Source organism: Cyprinodon variegatus, unplaced genomic scaffold (assembly GCF_000732505.1).
Source record: "Cyprinodon variegatus isolate N-32 unplaced genomic scaffold, C_variegatus-1.0 Scaffold194, whole genome shotgun sequence".
In the NCBI taxonomy this organism is placed as follows: domain Eukaryota; kingdom Metazoa; phylum Chordata; class Actinopteri; order Cyprinodontiformes; family Cyprinodontidae; genus Cyprinodon; species Cyprinodon variegatus.
This window is the reverse complement of record NW_015150647.1, coordinates 1,050,928-1,073,305: the sequence shown is the minus strand read 5'-3', so window position 1 is coordinate 1,073,305 and position 22,378 is coordinate 1,050,928. Positions and strand designations below refer to the sequence as shown.

The 22,378-nt window shown below is 36.3% G+C and overlaps 1 protein-coding gene across 4 annotated transcripts in view; it reads left to right on the top strand.

The window, feature by feature from the left end:
• robo1 (roundabout guidance receptor 1) overlaps positions 1-22,378 on the top strand; it is a 278,848-nt gene that overhangs the window by 75,695 nt on the left and 180,775 nt on the right. The window contains exon 1 of one of the 4 annotated variants that reach the window (XM_015379557.1): positions 3,952-4,096. The exons of the other annotated variants lie outside the window; for them this stretch is intronic. Within the exon in view, the coding sequence (XP_015235043.1) occupies positions 3,967-4,096 (130 nt within the window). The 5' untranslated portion in view covers positions 3,952-3,966. Of the gene's footprint in view, positions 1-3,951; positions 4,097-22,378 lie in introns of those variants that run through there. 4 annotated transcript variants of the gene reach the window in all.

The window sequence follows — 22,378 nt, the reverse complement described above, 5'->3', positions numbered from 1 at the left end:
TGTAAGCATTTCTTTTTACACAATCAGTCTGAATCATCCAGGATACACTGTCCACTCTTTTTGGGTTATTTTCTCTTTAGTATACGCAGATATATCTGGTGGTATTTAAATGTGGAAAAGAAAGTTGTTTTTGAATCTAGTAAATCAGCCCCACTCCAGCTTTATTTAAAACTAAATAGATTTCATATGATTTCATAATCTGTTTCAAGAAAAGATTCTCAGTTTTGGAGCTTGAAAAACAGACCAACAGAAACACGGATTCTCTCTTACTTAATGCTGGAGACGAGATGATCCCATATTAGTGTGTTTTGACCAAAATATAAGGCTGAACAAACTCCTTATGCTACAATTTTTTGATAATAAGAAAGAAAACTCTTTTCCCCAACATCACTACCAAGCTTCGTATTGGCTCGTCTAGCTCCCCCATTTTGCTACAGTTCTGTAACAGTAAGCATTGTAGATTTTCTTAACCATCTGTTACCACCCTGCTCACTGTTTGTGGTTACGATGTAAATATTAGGGTGCTTGTCAAGCCTATTGGCGAGAGGCTAAAGGACAGGGGACTTTGTGTCGTATTATATTTTTTCATATTTGTATTTAATAATAAGATAAAACTTCACATTCTTTCTTGTAGAGTACATACGGTCATCATATCAAAAACATGTTATAAAACAGCTTTTAGTTTCTTTTATAAAATATTACTCTGGGGTTGTGGGGTAAACCTCTTCTTTCGGACAGTTTTCCAGTTAAATATAAAATAGGATTGTTCGCTGTTACGCAATGTCAGCCCTCATTTACACAGCTTTAGCCTACAGTAGGTGCATTCGGTAAGATAGTTATCCATACGAAGTTTGTATCAGTGTATTATGGTACATGGTGAACCTGGTAGCACTGTTGTCTTGCTGGGAATAACTAGGATATTGTCTCTGTGCATGAATGGATTGTCTCCTCTCCCAAAATATGACTATTAGTTTATTTGGTATGTCTCAATTGCTCTTATTAAGGACTGGCTAGTTTAAGGCTGTAACCATTTGAAAGGTATTTATTTATTTTACTCATTTTGCAACTGGCACAAGCAGTGACATTTATTATGCAATAACAGTGTAACAATGGCATCCCGAGGGGCTGAAAATGTTGTGTCTTTTTTGTATACTGTAGGTAATTATTACAGACACCTAATCACCAGACAGCTCTTGTAATCAGAGTTCTATCAGTGGTTAATGTAAACAAAAAAACGTTGAAAACGTTGAATCAGTAGCTGTACCTGCAACCTTGTCACATTTATACTGTATAACTGACAAATAAACATCCATCTGTAAATCATTTTTCCATATTATCAATTAATAATCAAAATAAAAATGTAGGGACTGTACACAAGAGCGGGGGGCATTAAAGAGTGCATACATATAAGGAGGTTCTCAAAAGTATAAAATCTAGCTTTAAATAAAAAAAAAAATGTAGCAATGACATCATATTTAAAATATTTTACCAACTCATACATTTACTTCATCATAACTTAAAATTAGATAAATTTAATGGAGGAAAAAAATATATAAAGTGAATTTTGTTAAACGATATTGATAAACTGGGCTTTAAATATAGCATTTAGTTTTCTTAAATTAAAAAAATGTCTTTAAGTACACTAAGCATTATTAACTAGGAAAAAGTACAGCCATTATGTTGGTGTTCAGATTGTAATATCCATCATTTAAAAACAGGTGTTGCAAAGAAGCTACAGTGATCCATATATCATTGTTCAAAGGTAGTTGTAAGAATAAACACCTGCTTTTACATCAATATAATAGAACATTTAAACAATGATAAATAACTGAAGTAAATAATGGACAACAAGAAAATAACCAAAATTGAGAAAGTGTTGCAAAACAAGACTGAAAATGGTCAGGGAGGCTGCCAAATGCAACATCCAAGCTGCATGAATTTATTCAAAAACTGGTTGTATTCTGGATTAAACACAGATTTCCTGTTTTTTTCTTCATCTGTGGACTAAAGAGTAGCAATGCAAACCAGGAGCCTAGTCTTTTACAGAAAGAGGGGGGAGGTGCTGCTGACACCTTCACTTTCCCACGTTAAACTGCACTCACCTGCCCTCTGCCTTCTGACAGCAGGGGCAGCGGGAGGAAATGAGCTGTGTAACTCTAAACCCAGACTTGCTGACTTTGTTTCTTTACAAAAATAGTCTCTGTGAGGTATGTGAGCTTTTGTGTACCTGGGTATAGCAGGTTTATGCCCTGCATGAAGTGAAAATGGCAAAGTATAAAAATTTTATTAAAGAAATCTTATGAAAATATGGCAGTAAGTCAAAATATTATATTATATGTAATGTGACTTTTGCTGAATAATTTTAAGATTTCATAGTTATAAAACACCCTTAGCTTCTCTACTGTAAATGTTTCGCCTATCAGCTACTTAGTTTTCTTTTATTCCATGTGACATACATTTCACGCACCTAGCTAAGGGGATGATTATACCTCAACATGCCGAGTATGAAGGTTGGTGTTTTGCATGCAGGTAGAACAGTTACTATGTCATTAGGATGCTTCAAAACTGCTGAAAAACCTAATTTAGCAAAAGAGAAAAGTAAATGTTACAAATAATGAGCTCAGCTATAGTCAAAATAATCTAGCATCTCCATTGAACAGCCTTTGTTAGTTTCTCTTGGCTAGTACCAGGTTGAACCTTCTTTTGCTTTAGATTTGCCTTAGCTCTTAATGGTACAGATCCAACAAAGCATCTGATATTATAATCTAATAGTTTGGATAATATTAACAGTAATTCATCCATCAATTTTCCTTCAATCTTATCCCAAGCAGGGTTTCGTGGGGTACTGGTGCCTAACTCCAGCTACGGTACACCCTGAACAGGTTGCCAGTCCATCGCAGACAGTAATTCATTACCAGCATATTACTTGAATTAACATTCAGGGTGTCAATACAGTATTTTTTTGGCTTGGGATCTACTGACTGTAAATATCCTACATCATTACACCAGAAGTCTTTGGTGCTAATATATATAGCAAGTCTGTTAAATAACCTTTACTACCTCTATTAATTCTTGGTTTGGACCTCCATTGGTCATCTTCACTACATCTAAATGCTTTTATGCCCTGACTTACAGCCATGCCATTGGATTATTTTCTAAGCTTGCAAGTGAACAGATGTACCTAATAAAGTGGCCATTAAGCGCTTGTGTAAAAGTACAAGAGCCCGTGCACTAGAGAAAATGCCATTTACACTTAGCACAGTGCTCTCACTCAGTCTCTCTCAGATTCTTGCTCCCTCCCTCCTTGCTTGCTCTCTTTCTCTCCCTTCGACACTCTGTTGACAAACCCAAGGCTGCTCTGTCATGAACCATCTCTTTGATTTATTCTGTCTTGTCGCATCAACACTGCCTCGTGTTGTCTAAGCCTTGTGGTACGTAGAGGAAGAGGGGGAGTGAGAAGAAACATGCACACGCTTATGGACACTTTTCCTTATTCAGTGACTGCCAAGGTGCCTGTGACAGGAGTGACCAGATTGACTTTTGCTTCGTATCAGGGATAATTAATTCTTTCTACCTCTGCTGCTACCGTTTTAAGGGTGTTACTTTTTAAGAGCAGTTTGAGTCTGCACTCAATATTAACTCAACACCGAGAGACACCAAAGACGAGCAAGAGTGGAAGAGAAGCACATCGATCAATACTACACAGTCAAAGAAATCCAAGCTTACTTTTTTCTGGTCTAAAACTCTAACATTTGCTCTGTCTCACATGGAGGAGGTGAGTTTGCCTTCAATTTGACCCACGCTTGGCCAGCAGAGACTTGACCTAGAGCGAACGCTCCATGGGGAAGTCGATGAGGACATGCTGTTGTTTTGAATCTTGCCGGACAGCTGTGTGTAGCATGACTGTATGTGGGGCAGCTCTCCTCAAGGCCCCCAACTCTCTGCTTTAGCCTTGAATGGGAAGGCATGGCTGGCAGACGGATAGCCCTGCTCCTGTTGGAGGTGGTGGTGGTTGAGGTGATGATTCGAGACTGTGTATCAGTGGATGGCTCAGGAAAGCAGAAGGGAGGGTGGAGGTTGAAAGGTGAAAGGAGCAGTGAGTAACTCATCTTTAAATTCTCTTTCCTCTTCAAATGTCTTTTACTCTTCTTAACTTTCCCATGTTTGTCTTTAGTATTCATTTTAATTCAAAAGCCTCGAAGCCAACATCCCAGAAGCATTCAACATTTTGTGTTTAATTATTCCAGTGGTTGATAAAGTTATGGAAGTGAAGTAAATCATTTTTATAAGGGCCAAAAGCCTTTTTGTTTGTTGCCAGTTTTAAGAGGTATTAACATGTGTGTGGCTGCAAAAGTGAATCTCTAGTTTTAGACATGATTCAGGCTGCATTTTACGCTTCATTTTCCATTACCTGTGTACTCCTCTTCCCCACACATTTGCTAATATGCCTGTATGAAAATCTTTCCAGGCTTTGGTCAAAGTCATCAATTGATGAGAGCTATGTTACAAACAGCTACTTAAAGAGATAGCGCTGCCCATTTCCTCAGTGTAAGAGCTCAGTGTAGCACTCAGTTCATTACATATGCTGGCACATGAGTGCATGCATGGCCAGAGGGGAGAAAGCAGAGAGCTGTGGTTGCTTCAAGTTATTGCTGCTGTCCATAGGCATGGGTGCGGGCTAATGGGATAGTTTGGCATCCCGATACTGCTTGGAGCTGAGTGAAAGGGGCGGAGTGTCCCTTTGTGTCTGTCCTTTCTTTGGAGGTTAACAGGAGATGGCTATCTTGATACTGCTCCAAGATTAAATGACTTGAATGGGGGGTAAGGTCACTGGGGAAACTAGGCATTAGCCACTTTCATATCCAAAGAGACAAGCTGCTCTCAGGGTGACATGAAAAGTGATGCGACTTACTGTTTTAGAAGGCAATATCAACAGAGTTTTGTACCATGTTTAGCTCTTAGATCTTAAAAAAAAAATCTCATCAACAAAAGTCCCAGTTACAACATTTCTGGTATGGCCTAATTGTTTTTAAAACATTTTACTGTTTTTTAACATTATCAAAAAAATCAATAGATTTTATTGGGATTTTATCAAGCAGTGCGCAAAAAGCTTAAAAATGAGAAATGAAAAGAATTTTTTTTTGTGAAATATTTGAAAAATGTAGCAGGTATCTGTATTTTGCTACCATTAGTCATCTTGATACTGTAAATACTATGCCATTAATTGAGTTAAGAACCCCCCTAAAGGAGAAATAAACTTGATCTGTGTATTACTGAAAGTTTACATCACTAATATCTGTTGTATTAAAGCTTGTGAGGTTCGTTAAACACTACACTTTTTAAAGAAGACCAACAAACTCTAATAGAGCAGTAAAAATTTTGTATACACAGAGTGTATACAGTTTTTTCTATACTTCTGTCTGTCTTTCTGCAGGTCGAGGATCTTATCTTGTATTCTCTTTATCCTTCTGTCTCTCTTTTTTAAATTTTTGCCCTACCTTTTCCCCATTCTTTCTTAATTTTTCCTCTTAGTTTCCTTCTGGGTCTACTGCATTTGAATAAATACCAAAACAAATTCTAACAAAGTCCTATATATACATTTCATTAAAGTGAAAGCTGTAATGCTCTACTTGTGGGAGTAAATCTACAGAGCTCCCCGTCGGAATCCACACATTTCTGAGAGTTACGCTGCCAGAAAATTACACAGAAAAAAAGTTGGAAAACATACCAAACAAATATGATGACCCAAATTGTTGTTTACAGCATAAATACTCTTCTTAAGGTCATGTGACTATAAAATAAATAACTTATTTCATGCTCTCCAGTGCTAAAAATTGTAGGCAATTTGAAGCGAATGATTTTCTGTCCCATTGCACAGTAGAAATAGCCTGCAACTTATTGGATTTCTGAGCATAGACAAATCTTGTATCATGATAAAAAAGAAAGTGAAAATAACCTCGTACAGCTCTCATGACATGTCAATTTCTTAATGTGCAGCAGTGATCAAATGTAAACAGTATGGGAGAAAAAAGACATGGTGCAAAAAAAACCCTGCATCGATATGGAAGTTCAGAGCATTAAATATATACAGTAGGGTGCAATTATGTAGTGTTTTGGTTTGGCCTTTTCAGTTTGATGAAGAGTATGTGACATGATTTAGAGTTTTTTCAACAGTTCAGCTGTCTGATGGCATTGTGGAAGAAGCTGTTTCGGAATCTACTGTACTTGCATGAAACTTACAGCAAAAAATAACCAAGAAATGCATATATAACAACAATGTTACTGAAAAGTGACTAAGGTTGTATGTATTGGTAATTTCAGTTTTGGAGTACTGTGAGCAAGCTTGTTATAAAGTGTCTTCATAAGAATGTTAATAGCAGGTATGAAGAGTCACCAAACTGACCCCCGGGGTTAGGCTCAGAAAAGATCGAAACCATGCACATGAAAAGGACTCCTAGAGCACAGGAGTCTTGGGAGGAGTACTGCAAGAACAAGACTCTGGACACAAGTCCAGCCCTAAAGGCCCATGACTCTAACTAGAGATACCATCAAAATATATCTTTTATTGTTTTTTTTTTTTTAACTATTACTCATTTTCACATTCCTTTGCCAGCAAATAAACCAATAGGCTTAGAAAAAGATAGGCTGTATGTTGCCATGGACATGTACAGTATGATAAGGTAATCAATTATCCATTTACTTTTTCTTTACTGCATTTAAAAGTGTTTTTCTCCTGTCAACATGCCACCAGGCATGGACCAGTAATCGGGCGTACCGGGCATTTGCCCGGTGGACCGACGTGATGTTTGGGCCGGCATACCCGACATGTATATTAATAATATGTATTATTATTATTATATATCGGCCTCGTTATATTTGCATAATGCATGAAGAAAAATAAAATCAGCAGCGCAAGAGTCTGTTCCGATCATCCGGCCCTTACCACAGGCTCCTGCAGCCCATTGGTTATCATCCCTGACAGGTCAAAGGGCTAGGTCAATCATAAAGTAGAAAAACACCTTCACTTCCATTGGAACTTTGTGCAGCGGTTCACAGTATTAATGGATAAGAAACGCAAGGCAGGCGCAGAGAAAAAGAAACGAGTTCTTCAAACGGACGCTGCGAAATGTGTCAAACTGACTGCCATGTTCCCAACAACAGGCCCTTCATCTGCTCCGGTGTCTGATGTTAAATATGATGGTGGTGGTGGTTGTAGTGGAGGCGACAGCGAACCAGGCAGTGAACATGTCAGTGCGGCTGCTGCAGTAGTAGAACCTGCGGTAAGCCGGACAGTTTTCAGAGCCCCAAACTATGTAATGCAGACATCCCAAGTCTCCCTGAAGTTCTGGGAATCTCCCTGATATAGATAGTTGTTCACGGATGCCCGCGAGTCGGATAAATTATCCGGGATTTTAGACTTTGTGAGGTGGTGTTTTTTTAATGCGAATGAGAGCGAGCAGGCAATACAATATTTCATGCATCATATGCAGATTAGAACTACTGCGATTGCGTAGATAACAAGAGAGATCATGGTGTGCGGAGGCGGAGGTTGCTGGTGAAACCTGTGCAGCTTATCTCTCCAAAGCAATGCTCTGTTCAACGAGCGTTCCAGGCGACTGGTTGATCAGCGAGCTGATTGGATCAGTCCGATAAGTTTCTCTGGGTTACTCTCTGACAGTCACCTAGTTACCACTCAAAGCTGTGCATCCTGTGAAACGGCAGAGGTTCAATCCTCTAGTAAAAAACGGAAATATCACATTCATTTTACAGCAGAATATACTAAAGTATATCCACGTCTAGTGAAGGGGAGGATTCTAGTGCACTGCACCTCGCCACGTTGTCATCGTTCCTCAGTGAGGAATGATGACACCGTGGCGAGGTGCACTGTATGCTGAAGTTCCATGAAAAACAGAAAGCACAACGGATGTTCAAGGGTACAAGATGGAAAGTATTGAAAATAAAAGACCAATACTGTCCTGTTTTGTGTTTAAGAAATTACTTTTAGTTAATAAACAGTTGATGAAAAGTTGCTGGCCTTAAGTGTTTATGTATGGAGCATGGTGTGGGTCCGTTGTCCCCGGGGGGGCGGGCGGTTGGGGGATAAGCATCTCCCTAAAATGAGTTTTTGGAACTTGGGATGTCTAGTAATGATGATAGGATAAACCAACCAACCCCTTGATGATTATGATAAAATAACCCCAATAAAAATATGTTGGTTAATGTTCCATGGTAAAGTTAGTTTAGTAAACACAGGTGCTGCTACCCATAAACTTTATGCTAGCACTAGTGGCTAATGATGATTTTTTTTGTAACCTACACTGACTGCATCCTCTCTGACAGCATTTCAAATGGTTCATTTGTCATTTTGTCACTGGCATCCTTTTTTACACAATGAATGCACAGTAGTCCAATGTTACCCTACAGTATCTGGAAGACTGAATAGATCTGATGAGCAACTTACAATAACTTCTTATGATGACGTGATAATATGTGTGATTGACTGTGACCTCTCTCTCTCTCTCTCTTTCTCATTTAAGAATTGTTGCTGTGGTGGAGTTTACATTTTACATTGTTAACAAATTAAGATTTTGGAAGTATTTTAAGTGTCCACTCTCACTAATTTCCATTAACCTGGCCTCAAGGTATTGCACAGTTGGTATTGCACAGTTGGTATACACATCCAGTACACAAAAAAAAAAAATATGTGGTGGGCCAGTGTAGTCCCAAATGCCAGGGCAGATTTTTTGTCCCAGTCCACCCCTGCATGCCACCCACCACACTTTACAAGATCTTTGTAACTGAGGTGGATAGAAAGGGGTTGAGCTAGCTTTTATATAATTCAGGAAGATCCTAAACCCTCACAAAATTTTATCATAATGGCATTCCTGCAATAGAACTATGGTCTTCATGCATAAAAAATATATGACCTTGAAAAGGGGTCATATATTCGCAAGAAAGGTTGTCCGAAAATTTGTTATGTTCTTAACTAACCTTGATATGGTGATGGATTGAGTGGATAAAGGGATAAAACTGGTTTGTTCAGGGGATTCTATGTTGAAATGTACCAATTAAATTTTATATTATTGTAGATTTTTTTTTTTTTTTTTACAAAATATCCTTTCTTCCATCCATAGTCTCTTTCGTCTTGTCTGTGTTGGATTGGAGATAAGAAGGGTCCTCTGGTAAAAACTTTACGCAGTTATTTCTACACCTATTTAAATCATCCCACAGTATGTAGTTTCTGTGTTTTGCTGGGTTCATTAATTTGAGAACATTTATGATTTGTGTTTAGTGCACCATATTTTTACTAAAGTTGCTTTGGGATATTAACTCTTACATCCATTAGATGGCAACAGTGGCACAAATCCTGATGCGGTTTAAAGGAAGGAATGAGCACAAATGATCATCATGTGGTTTAGGTCAGAGGCCAGATGCAGTGCAGGCAGTCTTAGCCACAGACATACAGTCATCACAAACCCAGTCCAAACCAACACAAGCTCAAAAGCATGTAGAACAATCATTATAGATGCTCCACTGTGTGTAAGGAATGCATGTTTTAAATAGGCCCCAAGCATGTGAGGTCTAAATCTATCTCCCTGCCACAAGATGTAATTTTCCCTCTATTACCTTTGTATGTAATTCCACTATCAAACACATAAAAAATGACCAGTCATAGTTCTAATTCACCTCTTATGAATTTATGGTTTGTAATGGGACAGAGCGGTGTTAACGTGATATTTAAAAAATGTATGATCTTCAAACCTCAGTAGTTTCTCTTCTCAATGTCCTTGAAGGTAATATTATCTTTTTAATTAGCTGCTAATCACAATTACTGCTTGTCACACAAGGTCTGGGATAAGGTTAAGCAAGGTCAGGAAGCAATGTTTTGTGAGGAGGTGGAGAGGTAATCAGGTTGCTTCAGTTCGGTAATGATTAAAAATTCATCACTTCTGACGGCCATAAAACTAGGGTTCCCTGTTTAATCAGCAGGATGGAAAACAAGGTTTAAAAAATTATGTTTTCTACTGTTTCACAGATTACTAGATTTTCTTATGCAGCAAGATTGTTTGGTGTTTATGTTTCGTTCTTTGAGTGTCCCTGCAAAGAAAAGCTTTTTATCATTTTATATAGTAGCTGATGTTACACCATTTGTCATTGGCATGCATGTCACCTATCTAACACATCTGAAAAAAGCAAGTCTTTGTTATTCTTTATCTTTTAAAGTTTTGATTGAATGTCTGCACAGTTTTGCATAAAATTAAATCGCGTTACTATCTGGTGAAAGCGGCTTCATAGAACCTGCATAAATACCGACCCAGTAGTTCATAGGGGTTGTAGATGCAGTACCTCAGAGCGGTAACCCTCATGTGGACATATTTATTTGGCTGTCAAAAAAATATACGGCTCACTGGCTTAGCTGGTAATAAAATTTCATTTGGTGGACTGTAAGATGCTTGGAAGGTAGTATAAGGTGCTAGTTGCTTACAGTGGCATGTCTTCCAACATCTTTAAAAGGCAGGCAGAGGCAGACAACCAGTAGTGTAATATGGAAAATGTGGAAGAAAAGATTGGGGTTTCTTTTTTAGTTGAGAAGGCAAAAAAAAACCTATGTGGTATGAATTATGAAAGGAATTGCAATTTTGTAGAGGAAAGTACATTAAGAGGACATCAGGATCAGACATGGCCCATAAAACAGACATGGTAAGGCATAATTTTGAGTTGAATTGAAGTATGTAAGGATATTGAAGGATAAGGGTTGTATATTTCTTAAAAATATTGTTAAATCTTCTCTTTTTTTTCACCTTATAATTTTTCATCTATTCCACACTCTAATAAAACATATAGGAGGGGTGTAAAATACAGTACATCCATCTTAAATTTATGCCTCTATATTATTTAAACAGTTGTGCCTATTAAAAGATGTTTTCTGAAATTCTGCATGAAACTCCTGACAAAAACACAGGTAATATTCAAAACTGTCAGACAGACAGTCAGCTTCACTAAAGCAGAAAAGCCTACCATCCAGCCAAGGTTAAAAGCTGGCAATCTGTTTACCATCTCAGACAAACATCTGCTTGGGTCTGTTTTTCTCCTTACTCTGCTGATTAAGTGTTAATTATAAGAGAGCTCACACGTCTGGAGAGCAAAATGAAGTCTCTCTGTCACTCCCATGTTTCTACAATGTTTTGACCCATAGGAAAAAGTTCTAATAACGGTGGAAATGTATAACCAAAGCTATAAGCTACTGATGTAAGAATCAATGGTCAATATGCATCAGCAACCTTTTTGTTTTGGTTTCTGAATTATGATGAATTAGATTTAATTGTGCTATTTGATTCGATGCACCTTTTAACCAACCTTTAAAAAAGGAAGAGTTATTCTATCATCACATTTACAACTTTTTTTGTGCTCTTTTTTTTTTTTTTGGAATTGCTGCATTAGAGGCAGTTACACTTCACATCACTATATATAGTGATTATGGAATCCTGTATCTGTAGGACACTTTCTCAAACATGTGGCTAGCCTTTCATAGAACCCAACAATAGCCGTATGCTTGTCACATGGTTTATATCAAACAATAGAACCTCCAACGGAAAGTTCAGGCAAGAAAAATATATCAGCCTTAAATCCTATTTCTAGTTAAACCTGCCCAGGCATGCTTAAGAGTAGCAGAGAAAAGAAACAGAAAGGTTTTACTTGTGGTTGCTTCTCTCTGGAATGTGGCTGCAAGGTCTTCGGCAGTACCTTGTTGGGTAGAGTCAAGCTCGATACAGGACAGAGGGGAGAAAAGCAGAGATGCTACAGTTCGCTGTGATATCAGCTTCAAGGGGAAGAAAAGCCTGCCCCCCTTTGGGAGGTTTGGAATTGCATATATAGCAGGCGGGACAGACTCGGGCATAAAGAATCAATAAAACATTTTTAAAAGATGGAATCTTTTACCCATTATAGGAGTTCAGGAAGACAATTAATTGCAAAAAGACAAAAAAAAATAAAACATCGATCCTCTTTGAGCCCCACAAAAACAACATGGGACATTATAGGAAAGCACACTATTATTGGTATTTTTCTTTTCTTTAAATGTAGTTTCTACTATTTCTTTTATATCAAAATCCTCTATCTGTTCTGGTTTAAGGGTGTGCTGTGTAGGATGGTCATGAAGTGTGGCTTTGCTTTGTATCCTAGCCGGCTATTTTATTATTTTTTTTATTAGTCTGTCCCAGTAAAATATAGGACATTGTTTTAATTAGTAGGGCACAGAGACAGAGGTGAAACAGTGTGACCCGGCTTAGCAGATTTATTCTTTAAAGGTATCATAAGAAAGTGAGGTTCAACACAGCAGCTAACGGCAAGATAGACCAGAGAACTTGCTCTTGGTTTTTATTACTTCTGGAGTAATATCAGAGGTGCAAGGCATTGTGGGAGCTGTAGTTAGTTATTTGTATATCAGCACAAGACATACCCTAAGTAATTAAATGCTTGGAAAATATCATAATACACCTCATCCTACCAACTGTCAGACCAATACTATATCTATACCAATTTGCATATAAGTAGGACAGAGGGACACAGGATTCAATAGCATGTTTTCTAGACCCTTGCTCTTGTTTGAGTTATACTGTAGTTATACTATACTAAGTTGCTTACAGACTGTCTCTTATTTAGATAACATTTCAAGGCAAGGCATTTTTTACCTCTAGGTTTTATGTAGAGCTATAAGAGCAAAGCACACTTAATACAAATGTACATTGCATTTTTCTGATATAGATAAATAAGAGTAATGAGAGTTAGTGAAATTCCAGGAAAAATGCATTGACGATTGTGGTTGTTTCATGTGCTATGAGTCAAAAGTTTATTTTTTTGAATACTTACATTGAATACAACTCTGTAACTTTGTCAGTCCTGTAACATTACCCCTTAACTTTAAAGTTCTACAATGTAAAAATAACTCAATTGACCATAAGTAAAAACAAACTACTTTATATTTAATGAGATTAAATTAATCTGTGCTGACATTTAGGCCACTTAAAGTGAACATCTCCACTTAAATTTCTAATAAGAGGTCCTGCATCAGTAATGACTCCTATCTGTATTCACAATTCAAATAAAGTGTGTATATTTATGTTATTTTGAATGACACAGACTAATTAATTCAGCATTACTGTAAGTAAGATAAGGTAGAAAAAACAAAAAAAACAAAACAACAACAGCTGAGTCAATCAAAGCTTATTTTATGTAGCACTTGTCAAAAATGCAACAAACAGCTTGCAATACTTACAGGCAATACGTGTGGAGAGGCTCATTGCATTTCTCACCTTTATGAATTTACAACCTTCTCACAGCCTGTGGCCCACCGGTGTCTTGACATTCCCATGTGTCATGTGACACCATTTCTTTCCAGCCAGTAAAACCATCAAAAGCCAGACAAGAGGAATTCTTCTGTGAAGGTTTTCTAACACTTCATTCAATAGTGCAAACAAATTGCTAGATATTGTACAAGAAGTCAGAAAAAAATCTTCATTTCCTGTTACTATTATCAAGATATTTCTTTTTCTAAGTAAGAACATATAATATTATATAAGACATTAGCGATCAACATTATGTGGTGCTCATACTGGTAAAACCCAACTATAAGGACCTGTCAAAATAATATAAAGGGTGTTTGAGCATTTTAGATTCTTTATTTAAGTAACATAATTAAACTATTTTTTTTCATCACATTCTTCGGTTGGATGATGAATAAGCCAAGATCATTAAATAAATGTTACAAGTTTTAAAGAATTTCTAAAAAATAATGAGTACGTAGATAAAAAAGTATATACAATTTTTTGCTCTTAACAATTACAAGTCTTTATTATTTTATTTTTTTCTAAAACAGAGACATTTATTTACATGGCAAGTACAGCACTATACTGTATATGCATATACCTGATCCTCAACTATAAAAATACCCTGAGCATATTTTTCCACTGAAATATTTTTTTAAATATGTCACAAAATACCATGAACTGTTCATAGCCGTTAATTATATCATCACCTGAACACCTCGAGGGTAGTTCTCAGATGAAAACAAGCTTTGAATCGATGAGGTAATTGTTTGAATTGCAGGGGGAAAAAAGTTGATTTAAAGGCTTTTGAGGACATCATTTCAGTTGTTATACATTGCAATTTAATTAGGTTCCATTCTTTTACAGAGAAACTTCTAAATTTATCCATTTACACTAAAACACCTGGCAGATATTTAAAACCTAAATGCTTAACTTAAATTCCACAGCTACAATGTATAGCTTAAGCTGTCAGACAGAGAAGACAACCTGTTATGACATTATAAATCAGCATTTGTCTTCAAGTATTTTGGCTCCACACCTGCCCCAGGTAATATGTCTGCTTTTTCTTCCTGCAAGACCATTTTCATTTGACAACCTAATGAATTTCTTCTCCCGACAATTTAGGAGATCGTTTGTCTTTCTTTTTACACAACATTACTTTCCTGTCAATGCCAAGGGCTCTCAACGAAGTCAATGAATGAGTCTAATCTCAGGAAGCTTAAAAACTACTTCCCCCAAATTCCTTTCCAATGATTTATTGGGTGTTTGAAACAGCAATCCCTTGGATTTGACATCTATAGAGTGGTTAAAACATTTGCAAATGATCTGAGCCATACCAACAAATGTGATGTAGATCAACATCCAAATGCTGCCAAACTTTGCTGACTCCTAGACCTGTAACATGTAACTGCAAAGGGAACAAGAACGTCAATGTTATGTATCATGGTCTCACCAACAAAAAAATCTTATTCTGCTATCAAGGCTGCTAGTGCTTATCTGATTATAGAGTCTGCTGAGATGCAGAGAACGCTGGCTTTATGCCTGCACTCCTCTTACCACTCATCTTCACATCCCAGAGCTCAGTTTTCATCTCTTCTAATCAGAGCTTGGCCTACCGAGAGCATAAGTCGGTTTATCTACACTCTGTCATTGGGCTGTGACTGGTTTAGTAAATTGACATGCATGCTCTCCTCTGATGAGCACCGATCCATGGTATAACAAGTGTTTACGTACACAGAAGAGCCATGAGGCTGACAAGAGATTGTGCTTCTTGTTTATTCAGTTTGCCTGGCTTTAGATCAGATACGCATTGAACTATAGCTGCTGCAACAACAGAAAAAGTTGTACATATTCTTTGCTTTAAGTATTTCACCCCACTTCTAGGTGAAAGAAAAGCATTGTTATAAGATACCTGATTTAATAAATAAAGTGCCAAGCAATGTTCTTCGACAGCTTTAAAGGAAAAGTCTGATCAAATTCAGAATAAAACTTCTAAAAGTACTTATTACATACTTTTTAATAAATGATAATTATTTATTTAAGTGTAATTTCATTTAAATGTGCTTTACAAAAGAAATATATGTTTCCCAAAGAGCAGTACTGCCAAATACCAGTTTGTGATGTTACAGTGCGGTATCGGCTGTCGAGCAAGTCCCAGTGCTGTATCTTGTGTTTGTCACAATGTGCTATTATCCATGATGGCGACGACCAGTGGCATATGCGAAGCAGAGTAACGGATTGATGACGTGTTTTTTCTCTGACCAGAAGTTCGATGGCAAATCCTCCCTCTTTAAGTTGGTAATCCAACGACGAACCCATGAGGGATCATAAATCGGAAAGGTGAAATAACAAGTTTTTTTTTCACTTTTACCCATTGTATTATAACATCCAACTCTCATGCACATGGGCATTTTCAGTGTAACTGTAGCTCTTTTCCTTTAAAGCACATTAAGAACACATTATTTCCTGACAACACAACATCAGTTTGACAACCAAAATTTTTAGAGCATGATGTATTAATCTCTTTCTTCACTTTGTTTTTACCATAACACAGCTTGTGAATAGAAACAAATTAATAGGTGTGCTTGGTGCAAGCTGAAACCTTTATGTCATAACATCAAAGTCTGATCTTTTGCTCCTGTTTGATCTTTAATTAAAAAGTCCCATCCTTCACATCGACTTGCACAAAAGCCATAAACAACCAAAGGCATTTCACAAGCTCTTATACATCAGGGGTGAGCAGGGAATTATAAACAGCTATTTAGTCTTTAATTCTCTGTTTACCGAAACCTCCCTGCCATTGAATATTGGAAATTATATTTTTGATGTCCTGTTGTCATATGATAACGGTTAAATTTAAAATGCACCTATGATAGATATTTAACAAATTAGATCTCGCAGTTGTGTAAGAACTCTGAAATTAAAACAACTTTAAAAGCAACCTTAAAACCTTGAATTTATGCTAGATGAGCAATCTCTAAAACAAGGTTATACTAATATTTTATGATGAAGGCAAAATAATTACACACTATGTATTACTAAGAGAATATACTGTCGTACACATCTAACACTTAAAGATTGGAAATATTTGATATTATTTAATGTAACAGAGCCCAGCCAATAGCCCATTTTCTGTATATCTCTAGTTATACCTGCATCTGGAGTCTTTGGTCAATCCATAGGTTCGAAATTAAGTCAGATAGAGATGCTAATCTCTGATTAGCAGCATCAGACTGTGCAAGATAAGACAATTTCTTATAAGTTTACTTTGACTTGGAGATAATTTTTTTCTCTCCAAAGTGCCAAACTATTTTTAATAATTTGCTGTAACTTATTTACCAAAGACTCTTGGTGTTTAACCCCACCCTTATGTCCTTACTTTGATCTGAAATATCTAATATGTTCATGAGAGCTCTCACTGTGGAAGCTCCTGCAGACTTCAGACTGCCCACACCAGCTTGTGTTCTCTTGTTAACTTTTTGCATTTCGGAACATACTAGAGATATGAAGTCTGGAGTAGCTCACCCAGAGTAAGTCGTAAATACTTTGCAACAAATAATAGAAATTATGTCCACACTTTACAGTTAAGATACTGATCTCAGTCATGGCAAACTAGGAAGAAGTTGACTTGCCTAGCTCAGTGTAATGTAGCCACTCAGATGCCTGGTTCTTCCAGCCTTCCTAATCCCATCTGCTCAGTTTGATGGGTCAAGCTGACGGTTTAAATTATTTAATGATTGGTCTGCTGAATGAAAACTATGAAATAAAGTACAGAATGACATAATAATAAGTGTATTTAAACGAATGTACTTAAAAATGATATTCTAATATTTAATGTCCTCACATAAAGAGTATATTTGATTATTTCATGGTGTATATAATCATGCATTTTTCCAATTCATAATTTGATGGTACATTGAATTATTTATCTATGCATAAAATAAATAAGAAGTTCACTTTAGAAACTACACAATATTTAGCACCTTCAAAGCCAACAAAATCTGTCCCGAAGCTGTCTCACTGTTTTACTTTTTGTGGTTTACTGCTGAGCCTTTTCCAAGCATATCTATCAGCATGCAAATTGACTTATTTTCCTCTTGACATTAGCACTTTTATTTAAGCACAAAAAACAGTGAACTATTCAAGAATTCAGCTTTGAGGGGATGATGTGTCTGTATTTACCGTGGGTTTTAAACCGACAAAATCATGTTTGGTTAGAGATAAAGCACACAAAGCTGCAGCGTAACTGCCTACACTGAAATCTGTTTGCATGCATTCACTTGATAAATTGGCAAGTCTGATCACATTGTAGATCTGTTTGTTTTTTTACTGATGATCCATCCATTTGGAGAAAACATCTGTGAAAAATATTGGCATTGGTGACATTTTGTCTTTCAGTTCACTAAGGAGTGTTGACATGCTGCATTCCTAACGCAGTCTTTTTAGTGCATTTTCTTAGACAAGGCTAGAATCTTAACCAGTCCCTGAATTTCTGAATGTTACTGATAAGCAGTCAAAAATTGTCTGTTGCTTCCACATGGTTAATAATTCTAGTGTTTTTTGGATTGTCTAGTTGTTTTCCATTTCCCTTTGATTAATTCACTTAGATTATCACCTGCTCTCACCTTTTTAATTTGGTTTACTCTCTTGTTTGATGAGCAGATCAAGACCTACAGCAATTGATTGCTTCCTTTTCTGATGTTGTTTCATTTTTTTGTCTTCGGTATAATACTTCTTGACTTTTTGAGTCTGATGCTGAAGCTTTCAATTGACACTGCAGCCAACCTCTGGTTTAGAGGGGATCTGCTTCATCCCCCAAATAATTTAAAATTATTTTTTAAGGTTTCCTTAATCCGGATTATGATCTGGATCGTCACCAAAATTTCAGGGATTGTTCCTTGGCATAATATGCACCTCTGGTAAAAGTTTCATTAAACTTTTATGAACATATGTTCATAACTTTTAAAGTAATTCTGCTAACAGACATACAACTGAAACCATAACCTCTGTGGCACAGGTAATTAAAATATATTTAATTGATGATTTCAAGAAAACACATAAAGTAGAGACTAGAGATGGGCGATACAGGGAATTTTGTAATCGATCCGACAACAAGGTAATACAGGCTCCGATATCGATATCGGTACTGATACTTTTTATATTTAAAAGTATAATGGAGTATATTCTTTTTCCGGGTGGATCATCTAAATAAGTGGTCCTCCAAATGTTCAATCATTCTAGTGATATTTTCATGTAAGGCCGTCCTACGTGCTCGTCCCCATTTTCACTTACTGACATAAGTGAGTCTGACATAGTGGAGAAATTTCAAATCTTCTTTTGGAAAGTAAGCTTGTATGAGCGATGCTAACAGCAACTTTTAAACAGAGCTTGCATGAGGAGAAATGGGTTTGTGCATGTTCTCATATGTGTTTAATAGGTGTTCCCTCTCGGGAGCGTGTACAGGGTTGTGCATGTGCATTTTTTTTTTAAGTGGAGAGGTTGGGTCTTTTCAAAAATTCGCAAAAATCCTCCACTTTACCTTTAAGCTTGATGTATCATGAAACTTGATGTTTTTATGTTTTTGTAATTTTATCTCTATAATAACAATTGAAGAATGGGGCATTAACTATTTTAAATGAAATCTTAAGGCAATAAAACAAAATTAGCACACCTCAACAAACACTTTTTTTTTTTTTCAGCTGATGCCCCTGAACCACATGATGGTGCGATTGGGGGAGCAGGAAAATGCTGTGGTGCAAACGGGGAAAATTTGGTGAATGTGCTGCATTAAGCGCATGGAGGAGAAAAAATAAAACATTGATCTTTTGACACAAGTATTGTTCAATATTAATTCCAGCATTGGTTTCAATATTATACTTGGACTTTAACAAGGTCTTAGGCCATGTTAAAATCATATTAAGCAAAATAATTTTCTCATAGTAAACCTTAGACTGAACTTTAAACTAAAGCTTAGACTAAACATTAGTGTTTTGTATGTAAATATGAAATGGCAAATTAAAGGTTTTACATTGTAAAATCTTTAAAGCATTTACCGTATGTTAGTTGTTTTGCTCTTGACATAACGTAGTAAACTGATGTAAAAGAAGAATATTTTATGTTACATATTATATATATATATATATTTTTTATATATGATTAATCTCTGTGGTTTTCTTAACCCATTCAAGGCCTCGGCCTCTTGATCAGGATGTATGAAACAAATTCTGTCCTACAGCAAATACATTGGTTAGTTGATGTATCCCCCCCCCCATCATCTTTTCAGACTCATCCATCTCTTTTATGGGCTGCCTGGGCCGGGTGTTGCAGTTATTAACATGATTACAATGAAGGAACACAGACATCCTCATATTTTTCATTCATATCCTAAATGTTACTGACTAAATGAGCAGTAATTCTGTTTTTGTTTCCTTTTTAGTTTTTATATAAAGTGTACCTGTATTTCTTGATTTAGTTTCAGTTTCTCCAAACAGCCATTTGCGACTGGAAACTATTGTACAGCATAAAAATAGAACACAAAGCCTGCAGAGTACACTGTGAACTTGTCTATGAAAAAAGCTCATGATTGGGGAAAAATGACACTGTCGTGTTTAAAAAGGACTCAGGGGGGCAGGAGAAAGACGAATAGGGCCAAGTCTGCTTTTGTATCTCTTATTAAGTATTCCATTATTCGCAAATGTGTCACTCTAATTAGCCAGCAGGGGCCCCTGGTGTTGGGTGAGTTCTTGAGGCTAGAAAGGAAATATTGAGGTAACATTGTGGTCCTTGTTGTCCTTATGCCACCGGGGCAGCTGGGTACACCACCTGTGAATATACTCTACAGTGGTCTAATTGGACCTCTGACTGCAGGCCACCCAGGAAATAAGGAGGTGTACACATAAAAACAGTGTAAAGCTGATGATGTTTGTGTGCATCTTATATAAATGATAAAATAAATATTATAATACATTTACATTGCAAACATTACCCTTACCTATGCAAATCTGTAAGATATAAAATAGTAGTTTAACACAAAAACTTATGGAATAAGGAGATATACTACAGAAAAACAGGAAAACCATATATAAGAAAACTAGAAAAAAATACAAACATGTTGAAAAATGCATCACATTTTATAAAGCTCATGATTTTAGACTGATGACAAAAGTGAACAAAAAGAAAAGCAAAGTGACATTTAAAGCAACTACATAAATGGCTTTTAGACACTTTTTGGACTGTATATTCTTGAACTTTTCTGAAAAAATTGTGTTTTTATTGTGCTCTTTCTATTTTCATTAGAAGTCAGTGGTATAGATGCTAACCATTTTCAGGGTTAAAATATAATTTTTTTTTCTCAATAAAAGACAAAGCATATATTAATATCTAAGTTCTTCTTGTGAGTCCTTCGGTGTCAGACATAGTACCTCATTGCTGATGTGTATGTCTGTGATAAAGATGTCAGGCATGGTTTCATCTCATGTGTGCACCATCACATTTCATCCATGTGAGAAACTCATTAAAGGGATATTTCAGAAATTGGGTTCTGATATAATATCAAGGTTGCCAGCTCAAGAGTGACCAAAACCTACCCAGACTTTGTTTATGCACTTTTACAGTCAAGTCATTGAATTAAACCACCGAACCAGACAATTGATTTAGAACTATTTATGTCCAATCAGGATTTATGTAAATGATAAAACAAAATATATTCCAACCAAGACTACTAGTCGTTGGGAAAAGGTGACTACATCTTTTAAATAGGTCCCGGCTCTAACACAGCTGTATGAGTTGGGTGAATCACTTTTTATGAAGTTCTGCAAATCCCTGGTAATAACTATCAATTTTATCCAGTTAAAGCCAGGAAAACATTTAAATATGCTTGTAAGCATAAGTTGTAATTTTTGCATTAAACTTATTTTTGAACAAGTTAGCCTGGTCAGCCAGACTGATAAAGAGCTGGTAGATAACTATTGACTGATAGATAACTACAAATCAGTTAACTGCATGTGACGTAAAAACCCAAAGCGTTGTGTTCTGAATTTGTAATATTGTAGTCGGTGAAAGATGTCAAATGGTCAAAAAAACTTTCCAGTGAACGATTTTTGTTAGCTTTACCTAAGAAATCTGAAGATATAAGATGAACTCTTGATTACATTCTTAATTTTCATTGCAACATTGCTCCATTTCGGTTGCCAGCTTGTTGTTATGCTAGCAGAAAAGCGCTGCTGCATTATGGTTAATTATGCACTGAAAAAATGCATAGCACAGTGTGTTGTTAAAAGGTTCTTTAAATAGCTTAAGTTTTAATTCCTGCAGTAAATATAAAACTCAAGTTGTTGCAGGATAACCAAAGTCTACTTTGCTTTTGGTCCCTCTCTGGCAGCAGGCATTTTTAGCCTGCAGAACCTTCTAATCTTCTAAATATTCATACGGTTTTGTCCAATGCAAACAGAATTTCGATTTAAATATTCATAAATGGTATTTTTTGCCATTTTGTTTTTATTCGATTGTTTAATTTGATCTTGGCCCCTTCAGGGCCAACAGTTTTGGATACATACCAAATTATTTTGTGTAGTAATAAAAGAAATGCTAAACATTTCCTGAAAATAATCTGAACTATTCCTTTAACCTGCATGCAAACATTTATGTGATTTTCTGTCCTTAATCTCCTAAGAGTTGCCAGTCAGATGCTGTTTTGTGGGTAAACAGATTAACTGAGAAAGGCTAGATAATAGGTTTTTCTCAGCATGAAGCCATTCTAATGTGAGTTTAATTGTAGCACTCCAGGCACATTGACAAAATAATCACAACATAGGTGATTTTTTATTTTTTTTATTTTTTTTTTTGCCATACCCTTTTAATGTTTTAAATCTGTCTTTGTGTTTAAAAAAATCCTGCTTTGCTCTTACTGTTAATTTCTTAATGGTGGCAGGAGCCAATAAAATGACTTGTCACCTTCCACCTTCCTTTTCACACTTTAGTAATCCAAAGTACTCTCCAATGAACAATTCTGTCTGGCCTTCTGCGTTTCATCCAAAATGAAGCCAGATCTCATT